Genomic DNA, 14,120 nt, shown 5'->3' with positions numbered 1-14,120 from the left:
GCTGCAATTTTTTATCCACGGATGCCTCCAGCAATGTCGAAACCTCCACCGCTACTTCGGCTGCCCAAGCCGAGCTCACCGACTCTCCTGGGGGGCCAGGGTCCGCCATCTTATTATCGCCCATGATGCCCCACGCTCCATCTTTTTGAAGTGCTTTGGTGGTCATTCTGACCCGATATCGGAGCTCGCAATGCGATCTGCACCCTCCTGGGATATTCTTTTCGCGTTCCCCGTTCGTTGTGGGTTTATTCACACAATTGTGATGCGGTCAGTGACTTGATGTTACTCGAGGGGCCTCGGAGCTCAAACGTGCGGCTCCCTTCCCTTAGCCTAGCATTACGTGACCCCTATTACACCTGTTTTAAAAGCATCTAGGATCAGATTAAATCTGTCTTTAGACCCATTTGTGATTTTGCTGAGTTGGAGAATGGAGAAGTGGAAGTGGTTGTTTGTGAGAAATTCTGGAGAGTTGGTGAGTGTTTTGTTAGCTTTGTGAGTTTGCCCCAGTCTGAACCTTTTGAGCCTCATGTTTCCTGCCATGCCTCCTCTGTGTCTCACCTCCTCAACTCCTTTCCCACACCTGTTAGCCCCCCAGCCACACCCATCCCTTCCTCTGTATCTCACCCCCTTCCCTCACCAAACCCTCACTGTTCACAAACCCACACACCTCCCATTATACCTCCCTACCTACTTGTCCTCTGTGTCTCATTGTTCCTTCATTTGTCCACTCCCAGGTTATCACTGTGCTCTGTGTTGCAGCTGAGTGTGTGTGATGACTGTGTGCTGTGGAGGAAGAATGAGTGCTTAGTGCTGCAGCTGCGTGTGTCGGAATTGTTTGTTGGTGGTGGGAGACAGTGATTTAGGCAGCTGTTGTGAGTCTCATGACTGTGTGCTGGTGCTGGATCTCACAAGGTGCAGTGAGTAGAGGTGTGCATAGTGGTGTTTCTGGGGTCAATGGGTTGCATCTGTAGTGGTGGGACACCTGCATGTCAATCATGGGATGCGCTGAATGCTTTGGTGGCTCACGCCTTGCTGAAGAGTTTGGAGGGGAGGCCCTAAAGGAGATATCCCTATCAGAGAGTCTTCAGGCACCATACCCACTTCCTGGACCTCACTGACCAGGAATGCCTTACTAGGTTTCACTTTGATAGGGCTGCCATACAGCACCTCTGTGACCAGTTACAACCGCTCCTCCAGGCCTGGACAGCCAGGAATAATTCTGTGCCAGTCCACCTGATGGTTACTGCCTCCCTGGCCATCACCCTTTCCAGTCAGTAATAGCAGTCAATGCAGGCCTCACCCAGCTTGCTATCTCCAACTGCCTTGCCCAGTTCCTCAATGCCTTCCTCACCCACATCTCAGACTATATTACCTTCCCCACTACCACCCAGGCACGCCAGAAAATGCTTCCCCTTGGTCACAGGCATCATTAACTGCACACACATCGCACTCAGACCTCCCCACCTCCGAGTATATGAGGACACCTACAGGAGTAAAAAATTATTTTACTCCATGAACATACAGGTCATTTCTGATGCTCAGGGGGAGACTGTGGATGTGTGTGCCTGCTACCCAGGCTCCATCCATGATGCCTACATTCTCCAGTATTCAAGAATCTACCGCAGGTTTGACCGAGGGGAAATCACTGGCAGCTGGCTCCTAGGTAAGAAGTATAGGTATTCCCAAACCCCATACCCCCTCCTGTCAACATACACCCTCCCTCTAAATGCCCCCAGAACCCACAACCATTACCCCACCTCCACAAGGTCATCATACCAGCGAATACACACCCATGTCTATGATTCTGCTTCTCCACACAGGTGACAGAGGCTACCCCCAGTGAACCTGGCTCATGACTTCCATAGTCCAACCCCAAAATGAGGTGGAGGAGGAGTACAACAAGAGACATAAGAGTACCCGCACCATCATAGAATGGACATTTGGCCAGCTCACTTCAGATGTCTGGACCATTCCAGAGGAGAGTTCCTCTGCAGCCCTGAAAAGGTTGCCAAAATTTTCATGGCCTGCTGCATGCTGCATGCTGGCTCTCTGAAGAAGACAGGCCCTGCCAGAGGAAGGTCAGCAACCACAGCAGCAGCCACCAGATCCATAGGATGAGGAGCCTCCCTTCCCCCTGCACACAGAGCTGACCACAATGACCAACTGGAGAGTTTCCATCCGAAAAGGAAAAATGCACAGCACCCAATTCACCAACTTGAGATCCAAAATCGGTCTTAAGGCACCACAAAATAAATGGAATACTGTCCAAATCTTCTCTTGTCCAGGAGAAGCGGAACCACTGCTCGCAAGGCCAAGAGTCTGTCCAGAGTCAGACAAACGCCCTCTGTCTTGACTGGAGACTTGCAAGGAGACACCAAGAAGGTATCTGGAAATGGGCAATGAAACTCCAGAGTGTAACTATTCCTGATGACGTAGAGGACCCACTAGTCCGAGGTCACCTGGACCCACCTCCAGTAAAATTGCAATAACTGGCCGCCTATGGGAAGAACAAGAAGAAGGGCCCCCAAGGTTTCATTGTAGGGTTCTAGCAATGCCAGCACCTCCTGGACCACAATTGTGACCACCATCGTGACCCCCTTTGTCGTCCCCTGTGAATGGACTGAAAGGGTTGCCCTCTATTCCAGAAATGACTGCACTGAGGATCAACTCCCCTGACTGGTCAGTATCTCTGAAGCTCCCAAAGGCACCCCCAATCCAAGTACCGGGAAGCCGCACGCAACCTGTCCTCTGGCAGCCGTGGAACCTTTGAGTCCCCTAAACTCTTGACTAACATCAACAATTCTTCCCCATAAAGCAATTTGCCCTGGAAAGAAAGCTGACTCAAACACACCTTGGATGCCACGTCCGCCGACCAATTCCTAATCTACCTCTCAGCTACCACCAGTGCTAGATTCTTGGCAGAGGCCTGGACCAAATCATACCAGGCACCGCCAAAAAAGCAGTAGCCAATTCCAATTGATGAACTCCGAAGAAGACTGAGCTGCATTTTGTGATGATGTATCTGGCAACCATTTAGCCCACTCAACATAAACATAACACCACAAATGGACTACCTGCAAAGCCAAGGCTAATTCTCAAAAGACTTCTTCAGAATAGCTTTCATTCTGCGATCCTGGGGGTCCTTAAGGGCCGCCCCCACCTTTCACTAGTATAGCCATCTTCTTGGTAACAGTTGTGACCAGAGTACCCACCTTAGGCAACTTAAAAGAACTCCAGATCCATCTGAGGAAGCTGGTAGAGACAAGCAATGGCCTGCCCAATTCACAAAGGTGAATCACGCAACTGCCATTCTGCCTCGACCAGCTCTCACAAGTACTCGTGGTAGGGAAAGAGGCCAAGCAAGTGAACCCAGAAAACCCATAAGAAAGCAGGGTAGCCCAGAACCACTTACCTCTGTTGGGAGACTGAGAAATACTGAGGGTGGTGAGGGTTACACAGCTCCTAAGATAAGGTCACTAGTCAGTAGTTCTCAGTCTCCTCTTCTGGTAGGAGTGCATATAACCCACTTGTTGGGAATGGTCCTAGAGCAGATGATAAAGAATGATATTTTACCTGTGGAAAAGGCTTTCATTATTGCGCTTACACTGTCAGAACATAAATAACTATAGGGTGGGGTCTATGGTCCATGGCCCTGTAATTCTGCCCAGTTATCCATGAATACAGGGCAAGTATAATTATGAAACTGGATAAATCTGCATGCTTTTAACCACATACAGGGTCCAGGTCTCTACATCCTCTGGGACCTAGCCTTGTGTGTGTTAGAAGGTGAAGGGTAAGTCATTTTTTCATAGGTCTTAGGTGACCATGAGATGGAATCTGTTGCTCTTTGTTCACATACAGAAGACAGGAAGAGTGAATGACACATAGAACCACAGGAATACTTACTTTGGTTTTGTTTCATTCACAGTTAGAGCTTTGAAAATGAAATGGCCAAAAGATATTAAACCGGTTTGGAGAATGAAAATGAATGCATCGAATTAAAAAAAAAAAGCACAGGTGAGAGATCATGCATATCTCACCAAAAATTAGTAAAAACTCTTAATATTTGCCACTGGTCTAGATGCTAGGAACAGGTGGGACAAATGATGGATAAGGGGGAAGTGGGAGGGCAAATACTGAAAAGGCACTCTCTGGTTATGTATCAATCCCATTATCTCTGGATGTAGTTATCATCACTTACCAAAGTTACTAAGATGAATCTTTCGATTCTTCAGGATAGCTGTCTTTCCATCTGCACTAATTGTGGTACAGTCCAGTTCTTCAGTTTGGCAAAATGTTCAATTAGCTGAATGGGAGTCAACTGATCTCGCCACACATTTGGCCCTGAGCTGGATGAAGAGAGCCACCAGAGAGAAACTGGGATTATGATGAGTTGGTGAAGTGCCACTTTTAAGAAACTGCTACCATAAAGCAACTGTGTCACCAATGAGTAATCAGGAACCAGGCAACCAACTCTCAGAGCATAGACATCACTATAGGGTGGCAAGTGCTACCCTTCGCCACCCCAAACAGAACCAGCACCCATAAAATGCTGCCTCAACCTGGCATATCCCACCTCTATTACAACTAGGCACCCCATCCTCAATCCAGCATCTCCTCCTCTTTTACAAGTCCCTAAACTCGCCCCCCTCAGCTACCTTAGAACTTATTATTCCACTGCAGGTCGCTAGCGGCGGTAGCAAGTCACATATGCGCATGTGTCCTCTGACACCTTTCCTCTGCTCTGCGTCTTGCCCACCCACAAACAGGAAATTGTGTTAGAGAGGGTAGGACTAGGAGGAAGCACAGAGGGAAGGCACCAAGGCAGGCTGCAAGCAGCATGTGACTTGCTATTGCTGCTGGTGACCTCTAGAGGAAAAACAATTTCTAAGATAGCTGGGAGAGGAGGAGATACCAGATCAAGAACATTGGGGGAGGTGAAACAGATGGGGAGATACCAGATTGAGAGCCGGGGGGGAGGGGGTTGAGAGAGGAGGAGATGCCAGAGCGAGACCAGAAGTGGATGGATACAGAATGCTGTATAATGCAGACAGAGTTAGAAAGGGGAAGGGCTGCGGGGAGAGAGATATGCTGGACAATGAGGGAGAGAAAAGAGAGTGAGAAAGATGTTGGATCCAGACCCACAGGGAAGAGAGGGACCACAGATGGGGGGAGGGGGGAATAGAGGGCAGAAGAGAAGAAAGATGGGACAGATACTGGGGGTGGAGGGAAAGTGTCAGGGAGAAGGGGAGCAGAAGCTGCATGGTACTCGAGGTGACGGGGAGGAAAGCAGTAACTGCATGGGACTCAGGAGAGGAGGGGAGCAGAAGCTGGATGGGACTCAAAGGGAGGGAAGCAAAAGCTGGATGGGACTTTGGGAGGAGAGAAAGAAGAACAGAAGCTGGATAGCACTCAAGGGGGAGGGGAACAAGGGGAAAGAGAAGCTGGATGGGTATTAGAGGAGAAGAGGAAGGGGAATGGAAGCAAAAGCTGGATGAGACTGTGGGGGAGGGAGAACGGGGAACAGAGCACAAAACATATGGAACTTGGAAGAACTGGGTCTTGGTGATTGAGTGGGAGAGTGCTGAAGGGCAGAGCAGGGAATTATGGTTGAGAGAGACTGAGTGGGAATTTGAAGGGGATAGTGAACCAGAGGTAATAGGGAATAGTGAGACTCATGGGAATTTGGAGGGAATAGGTATGAATGGGAGTGGTTAGATGGGTTGGGCAGATAAGTGAGGGTGTGAATGGGGGTAAGAGTATGTGGGAAGAGGTTGAGACATGGGGTGAATAATTTGAAGGCCTGGAGAGCTGATAAAATGCACTGAAAAAGAATGGGGGTGCTGTGGAAAGGTATGAGAGAGGAAGGAGATGGTCTCTGAAGGAGCTGAGTGAGAGTAATGAAGTTATAAAGAGGAGGCACAATACGAGATGAGACAGAGGGTTTAAGAAAAAGAAAAATGGCCTGGAGGTAAGGGAAGGAAGGAGAGATGGATGGAGCTGGGGCTGGTGAGAGGGAGGCAGTGGAGGGTAGATGAGGGTTGAGAGGGTGACTACAGAAGATGGAAATGGGGGACTAAGCAGTAGATGAAACATAGGGGATAAGAGAAAAACAGGGGGCAATTGGATTTCTGAAGAGGGGATAAGGTTTATGTTTGTTTGTTGTAATTTCTTGATATACTGCAATATCTGAACAAGCAGATCACTACGGTTAATACTAAAGGTACAGAAAAGAACGACAAAAACTTGACAGAATAATAAAATACATTCATACAAGGCCAAATCTATGAGAGGGAGAGAGAACTAAAGGACTGGGACCAGGACTACTCTGTTAACCAGGGATCACAGACACCACCAATCATACCAATGGTAGGCCATAGGCTCTTTAAAAAAATACGTTTTGAGATGGGTCTTACATTTAGAAAAGGAGGACTCAGATTGTAAACATGTTGGGAGTTTCTATGCTTAGTGGAATGAGATTATCTTTAAACATGGTGAAGTTACAGACACTTTAGAATGACCACCCAGCGATTTTCATACATTCAAAAATATTTGCACTGTAAAACTACCATTATTTGAAAAATAAACCCAAAATGGGGTCCTAGCTTATTGTTAATGATGCCACAGTGATGTAGACTTTTGTAAACAAAAATTTGAATAATTTGTATCTGATAATATAATAATTTACAGATAATTTCTTTTAAAGCATTTCGGAATGGAACAGCAATCATGGGCAAGATGTCTGTAAAGGACATTCTCCGAGGACAAGCAGGCTGCTTGTTCTCACATGTGGGTCGGCGTCCACGGTGGCCCAGGAAATGGCAAATTTTTCTACAGCAAAATTTTAAAAGTTTTCCCAAAGCCTTCTGGCGTGCGAAGCGCGCACACCGCGCATGCGTGGACGACTTCCCACCCATCACATGAGCGTTCCTGCTCAGTTTTTTCTTGTCCGCCATGAGGTGAAGAGGTTTTTCCCTGTTAGCTTCGCTGGCCCAAGAAAGTCTTGATGATTCTTTTTATATTTTTATCGTTATTCGTTCTTCTTAAAAAAAAAAAACTGGTATTTTTTTCTTAGTTTTTGGCACTTTCAAAGTTTTCTTCCTTTCCAACACGGCTGGGTTTTTCCCCTTTTGTGCCCTTTACTTTTTTGGCACGATCGCATCGTTTAATTTCACGAAGCTGTTTTTACTTACATGTCATCGAAGACACCCAGCGGCTTCAAACGTTGTACTCGGTGCAACCGGACCATCTCGGGTACCGATACCCACGCTTGGTGTATCCAGTGCCTTGGGCCCGACCATAGCCCAACTGCTTGCAGTCTGTGTCTTCGCATAAAGAAATGGACCCAAGCCCAATGAGAGAAGCTTTTTGGGGCTCGGTCTGGTCCTTCGACATCGGTACCGAGGTCGGTGGCGTCGACATCGACATCAAGGGACGCATCGATGTCGGAAGCGAAGGTAATGGCTGCGGAACGACCAACTCGTGCTGGGAGCAGTAAGGCGTCAAGTGGGTCTCCACCTGTCTCGAGGCCTCCTGTTATGCAGGCCCCCAGGACGGACCTTCATCGGACCCGGCCCCGAGGAGACGTGAGGATTCCACGTCTTCCTCATTGGTACAGAGCAGTCTCAATGATGGGCATCGAGCGAAGACGAAGAAGCACCGTCATCGTTCTCCTTCAACACATGGTGCCGGGAGCTCCGGGTCATCATGGGAATTGGCACCCGAGAAGCGTTGGCGCCAAGAGGATCGCTCCCCCTCTATTCAGTAGGTGCCAATGCGTCAGTCTTCTGGCAGCCCGGTACCTGTTCCCAAGCCTCGACAGATTCTGCCACCGGCTCCTGTACCGACCCCGCAGCCTTGTCCGACGGCGGCTCTTGATGAGCGCATCAGGGCCCTGCTTCCAGAGCTTCTGGAAAGATTGCTGCGCTGGTCTGCTTTGGTGTCGGAGGTGCTTGCACCTTCGGTACCGTCTTCTGCAGCGGCATCTGGCCCTTCGCCTGTGGTGAGGTCCCCGACCTCGGTGCCGCCTGTGACATCGGTGTCAGCTGCCACCCAAGTCCAGGTGGGCATCGACTTCTCAGCACCACCATCAAGGACAGCTCAGTTTCGGACTGCTCTGAGGGATGTCTTGTCCTATACTGAAGATGAGCGTTCATGGGAGGAAGAAGAGGATCCCAGGTACTTTTCTTCTGACGAGTCCTATAGGATTCCTTCTGAACCTACCTCTCCACTAGAAAGGAGACTTTCTACACCAGAAAGTCTATACTTCACCTCCTTTGTCCTGGAAATGGCTGCGGCTATTCCCTTCCCTATGGAGGTTGAGGATGAACCCAGGGCTGAGATGCTCAAGCTCCTGGATTATCCTTCTCCGCCTAGAGAGGCTGCAACGGCTCCTTTGCATAATGTACTCAAGGAGGTTCTTATGCGAAACTGGTCGTTCCCTCTGTCTAATCCTGTGATCCCGAAAAAGACTGAATCCCAATATCGGATCCACGGGGAGCCTGGATTGATGAGGTCTCAGCTACCTCACAATTCCATGGTGGTGGACTCCGCTCTCAAAAGAGCCAAGAGTACTAGGGACTATGCCTCGATGCCCCCAGGCAGAGAATCTAGAACCTTGGACTCTTTTGGGAGGAAGGCGTATCAGGCTGCTATGCTCGCTGCCAAAATCCAGACATACCAGCTCTTCACGAGCATCCACTTGCGGAACCCGGAGAGGCAACTGTCTAGCTTGGTTGATGCACTCCCTCCGGAGCAGGCCGAGACTTTTTGCCAGGTGGTTAGGCAGCAGAAAGTGTGTCGAAAATTCCTGGCCAGGGGTATGTTCGACAGTTTTGATGTAGCATCCAGGATCGCTGCCTACGATATAGTGATGCACAGACTCTCATGGCTGCATGTCTCTGACCTGGATCATTCGGTCCAGCAGCAGATGGCAGATGTTCCTTGCCTGGGGATAACCTTTTTGGAGAGAAAGTAGAGGATCTGGTTGACTAGCTCAAGAAGCACAATGATGCTATGGATTCTCTCTCCTGCCGGGTGTCTTCTGCTACTACCTCCTCATCCAGGAGGTTTTTTGGAGGGAAGAGGAGTGCTCCCTATTCCTATGCTAGGCATAGGTACACGCCTGCTTCTCAGCAGCCTGCCCAGGCTCAGTCCCAGCGTGCTTGTTCTCGTCAACAGCGTGCAACTAAGGCCACTGCGGCTCCCCAGCAAAAGCAAGGGACGGGCTTTTGACTGGCCCCAGTTCAGCATAGCCTCAGTAAACGTGTCCATACTGGACAACTTGCCAGTTGGGGGGAGGTTAATGTTTTTCCACCAAAGGTGACCTCTTATAACCTCCGACCGGTGGGTTCTTCAAATTGTCCGGTTAGGATACACCCTCAATCTGGAATCCAAGCCTCCAAATTGCCCACCAGGAGCTCAGTCCTACAGCTCCCAGCACAAGCAGGTACTTGAAGAGGAACTCTCCGCCCTTCTACAGGCCCAAGTGGTCGAACACATTCCACTAGGGGAAGAAGGGCTGGGATTCTATTCCAGGTACTTCCTTGTGCAAAAGAAAACAGGGGGGATGCGTCCCATCCTAGACCTAAGGGCCCTGAACAAATTTCTTCTCAGAGAAAAGTTCAGGATGGTTTCCTTAGGCACCCTTCTTCCCATGATTCAGGAAAACGATTGGCTATGCTCTCTGGACTTAAAGGATGCTTACACACACATCTCGATACTTTCAGCTCACAGGAAGTATCTTCAATTTCGGCTGGGAACACAGCACTTTCAGTACCATGTACTGCCTTTTGGCCTGGTGTCTGCACCCAGAGTATTTACCAAATGCCTAGCTGTAGTTGCAGCGTTGCTACGCAGACTGGGAGTGCATGTGTCTCCTTATCTCGATGATTGGCTGGTGAAGAGCATCTCGAAGGAGGGTGCTCTGGAGTCCATTCGAATGACTATTCGGGTGCTAGAGCTACTGGGGTTCGTTATAAATTATCCTAAGTCCCATCTCACTCCAGTCCAAAAATTTGAATTCATTGGAGCCCTGTTGAACACTCAGACAGCTCGAGCTTATCTTCCCGAGACAAGGGTAGACAACCTTCTGTCCCTGGTATCCATGGTTCGAACATCTCAGCAGGTCACAGCTCGGCAGATGTTGAGACTTCTGGGGCATATGGCCTCCACAGTTCATGTCAAGCCCATGGCATGTCTACATATGAGATCAGCTCAATGGACCCTAGCTTCCCAGTGGTTTCAAGCTGCGGGGGATCTAGAGGATGTAATCCAACTATCCTCCAACTTTCAGAGTTCTCTTCAGTGGTGGACGATTCGATTCAATTTGACCATGGGGCGACCATTCCAAGTTCCTCAGCCACGAAAAGTGCTGACGACGGATGCATCTCTCCTGGGGTGGGGATCTCATGTAGATGGGCTCCACACTCAGGGAGCCTGGTCCTTTCAGGAAAGAGGTCTGCAGATCAACCTCCTGGAATTAAGAGCGATCTGGAACGCTCTAAACGCTTTCAGAGATCGGCTGTCCAACCAAGTGATCTTAATTCAGACGGACAATCAGGTTGCCATGTTTTACACCAACAAGCAGGGGGCACCGGATCTCGCCCTCTGTGTCAGGAAGGCGTCCAGATGTGGCTTTGGGCTTGTCGTCACTGCATGTTTTTCCAAGCCACTTATCTGGCAGGCGTAAACAACAGTCTGACCGACAGGTTGAGCAGGATTATGCAACCTCACGAGTGGTCTCTGAACATGGGCGTAGTTCGCAAGATCTTCCGAGCATTGGGCATCCCCTTGATGGATCTTTTTGCCACTCAGATAAATCACAAGGTCCCTCAGTTCTGTTCCAGGCTTCAGGCCCACGACACACTAGTGTCAGATGCCTTTCTCCTACATTGGGAGACAGGCCTTCTGTATGCGTATCCTCCCATACCTCTAGTAGGGAAGACTTTACTGAAACTCAAGCAAGACTATGGGACCATGATCCTGATTGCACCCTTCTGGCCGTGTCAGATCTGGTTCCCTCTTCTTCTGGAGTCGTCCTCCAAAGAACCATGGAGATTGGAGTGTTTTCCAACCCTCATCACTCAGAAAGAGGGGTCGCTTCTACATCCCAACCTCCAGTCTCTGGCTCTCAAAGCCTGGATGTTGAGAACTTAGAATTCGCCTCCTTGGGTCTTTCAGAGGGTGTCTCCCAAGTCTTGCTTGCATCCAGAAAAGATTCCACGAAGAAGTGTTACTTTATCAAATGGAGGAGGTTTGCCGTCTGGTGTGACAGCAAGGCCCTAGATCCTCTTTCTTGTCCTACACGGACCCTGCTTGAATACCTTCTACATTTATCAGAGTCTGGCCTCAAAACCAACTCAGTAAGGGTTCATCTTAGTACGATTAGTGCTTATCATCACCGTGTAGAGGGTAAGCCTATCTCTGGACAGCCTTTAGTTGTTCACTTCATGAGAGGTTTGCTTTTGTCGAAGCCCCCTGTCAAACCTCCACCAGTGTCATGGGATCTCAACGTCGTTCTCTCCCAGCTTATGAAAGCTCCTTTTGAGCCACTGAATTCCTGCCATCTGAAGCACTTGACCTGGAAGGTCGTTTTCTTGGTGGCTGTTACTTCAGCTCGTAGAGTCAGTGAGCCTGATTCAGGCCTTGGTAGTGCATGCACCTTATATCAAATTTCATCACAACAGAGTAGTCCTCCGCACGCACCCTAAGTTCCTGCCAAAGGTGGTGTCGGAGTTCCATTTTAACCAGTCAATTGTCTTGCCAACATTCTTTCCCCGTCCTCATACCCACCCTGGCGAAAACAGTTTGCACACCTTGGACTGCAAGAGAACATTGGCCTTTTACGTGGAGCCGACAAAGCCCTTTAGACAGTCCGCCCAGTTGTTTGGTTTTTTTGATCCCAACAGGAGGGGAGTCACCATCGGAAAATGCACAATTTCAAATTGGCTAGCAGATTGCATTTCCTTCACTTATGCCCAAGCTGGGCTGACTCTGGAGGGGCATGTCACGGCTCACAATGTTAGAGCCATGGCTGCGTCAGTGGCTCACTTAAAGTCAGCCTCTATTGAGGAGAGTTGCAAGGCTGCAACATGGTCATCAGTCCTCACATTCACATCTCACTACTGCCTCCAGCAGGATACCTGACGTGACAGTCGGTTTGGGCAGTTGGTGCTGCAGAATCTGTTTGGGGTTTAGAATCCAACTCCACCCCCCTAGACCCATTTTTGTTCTGTTCCAGGCTGCACTCTCAGTTAGTTGTTTATGGTTTCGGGTCAATCTATGTTATTTCCTCGCCGTTGCGAGATCAATTGACCAATGTTCATTGTTTTGAGTGAGCCTGGTTGCTAGGGATACCCCCACATGTGAGAACAAGCAGCCTGCTTGTCCCCAGAGAAAGCGAAGATACATACCTGTAGCAGGTATTCTCCGAGAACAGCAGGCTGATTGTTCTCACAAACCCGCCCACCTCCCCTTTGGAGTTGTGTTTGTTTATTATTTGCTTTTTATTAAACTGAGCGGGAACGCTCATGTGACAGGCGGGAAGCTGTCAGCGCATGTGCGGTGCGTGCAGTTCGCGCCAGAAGGATCTAGCAAAACTTTAAAAATTTTGCTGTAGAAAAATTTGCTGTTTCCTGGGCCACCGTGGACGCCGACCCACATGTGAGAACAATCAGCCTGCTGTCCTCGGAGAATACCTGCTACAGTTATGTATCTTCGCTAAATGAGAATCCAGATATGATGGGTGGGATAGTAAGCCTAATAAACTTGAAACTTGAACCAAGGTTTGGGAGCAAAGGTGATAGTGGCTGCGTATCATCTCAAGAACTGCAGACGCAGCACTGTGAAGAAAATTTGTCGGCGTGACTGCAAAATTCTGATACAATTAACAATGTATCTTGAATATGGTTGTTTTACTGTGTTTTAGCTCAAACGTACAAAAATCATTAGGTAGTAGCACCAAAATGCCAGTATCATCAACATAGCTTAAAATAACTAAATGATTAAATAAGTATGATGACTACATATATAAAATTTGAAATTCAAAGCGATTGCTGAGAAAACTGCAAAAAATTGTACAGGGTTATTTTATTTTTTTGCCTCACCCTGTATAAGTGTAGGAAAGGCTCAGCATTGAAAATTACTGAAGAAACTTTACTCCACTGTCCTGGACATCATGAGGTTCTAACTACTTTCATTGAGCAGTTAGCTATGATAGCATTAAGGAAGATCTTTCCCATCACTTACACGCAATAGGTCTGGGGAAGTCCACAGTTGGCTCCAAACTGTGACAGGAGACGATTCTCCAGATCCACTACAGTTTCCCCCAATCTCTTGGTTCAGGTGACAGAAAGTCAAAATCATACAGGGAAATTGTCAGATCTTTCTCCAGAGGGATGATACAACTCATCTCAAACATCCTAGAGAGAGAGAAATAGGATGGGCCAGAAGTCACTGCACCTTACACTGTACTACCAAAACTTCCTATCACAAACATCTTGGATTAAAAGAGGGAGAGGCTGCAGTCAACCTCCACATGTGTCCCACTGTCCCCACCCCCACCCACACCTCCAACCTCAAATATCCTGGAGACAGAAAAAATGGAGCAGCTGGTGTAATATACTGGTTCTACTATGGGAAAGGGAAAGGGGATAGGATTTGATATACCGCCTTTCCGTGGTTACAGTCAAAAGAGTTTACATATTATGTACAGGTATTTATTTTGTATCTGGGGCAATAGATGGTTAAGTAACTTGCCCAGAGCCACAAGAAGCTGCAGTCGGAATCAAGCCCCATTCCCCATGCCACTGCACTAACTGCTAGGCTATTTCACTAGACCATCTCACAGATTCCAAACAGGATGGATCACCATAAAGCTTTCCCTATCAACACCCCCATCTTTAACATCTTAGGAAAAGAAAACATTAAGCTTCAGTTATTGCATAATACAGTGTCCCTGTATCTGGACTCTTTTGTCCTCATTTCAAACGGTCTTGGTGTACATTATATATAGAGAAAAGTAACAATCACTGTAGCATTAAGTATCACTACCATCTCAAATATGCTAAGAAGGGATGGGGAGAAGCATAGGACAGGGGTCCTCAGATCCAGTCTTCAAG

At 48.3% G+C, this 14,120-nt stretch overlaps 1 protein-coding gene across 1 annotated transcript in view; it reads right to left on the bottom strand.

The window, feature by feature from the left end:
* The window catches only part of FER1L5 (fer-1 like family member 5), a 382,389-nt gene that overhangs the window by 66,151 nt on the left and 302,118 nt on the right, over positions 1 to 14,120 (bottom strand). The window contains 4 exon segments of the mRNA XM_030202486.1: positions 4,202 to 4,283; positions 4,286 to 4,349; positions 13,249 to 13,337; positions 13,340 to 13,421. Coding sequence (XP_030058346.1) covers positions 4,202 to 4,283; positions 4,286 to 4,349; positions 13,249 to 13,337; positions 13,340 to 13,421 — 317 coding nt within the window.

The sequence above is a fragment of the Microcaecilia unicolor genome, chromosome 4 (assembly GCF_901765095.1).
Source record: "Microcaecilia unicolor chromosome 4, aMicUni1.1, whole genome shotgun sequence".
NCBI lineage: Eukaryota > Metazoa > Chordata > Amphibia > Gymnophiona > Siphonopidae > Microcaecilia > Microcaecilia unicolor.
The sequence above is the reverse complement of the archived record's forward strand: the minus strand, read 5'-3'. Positions and strand labels throughout refer to the sequence as shown.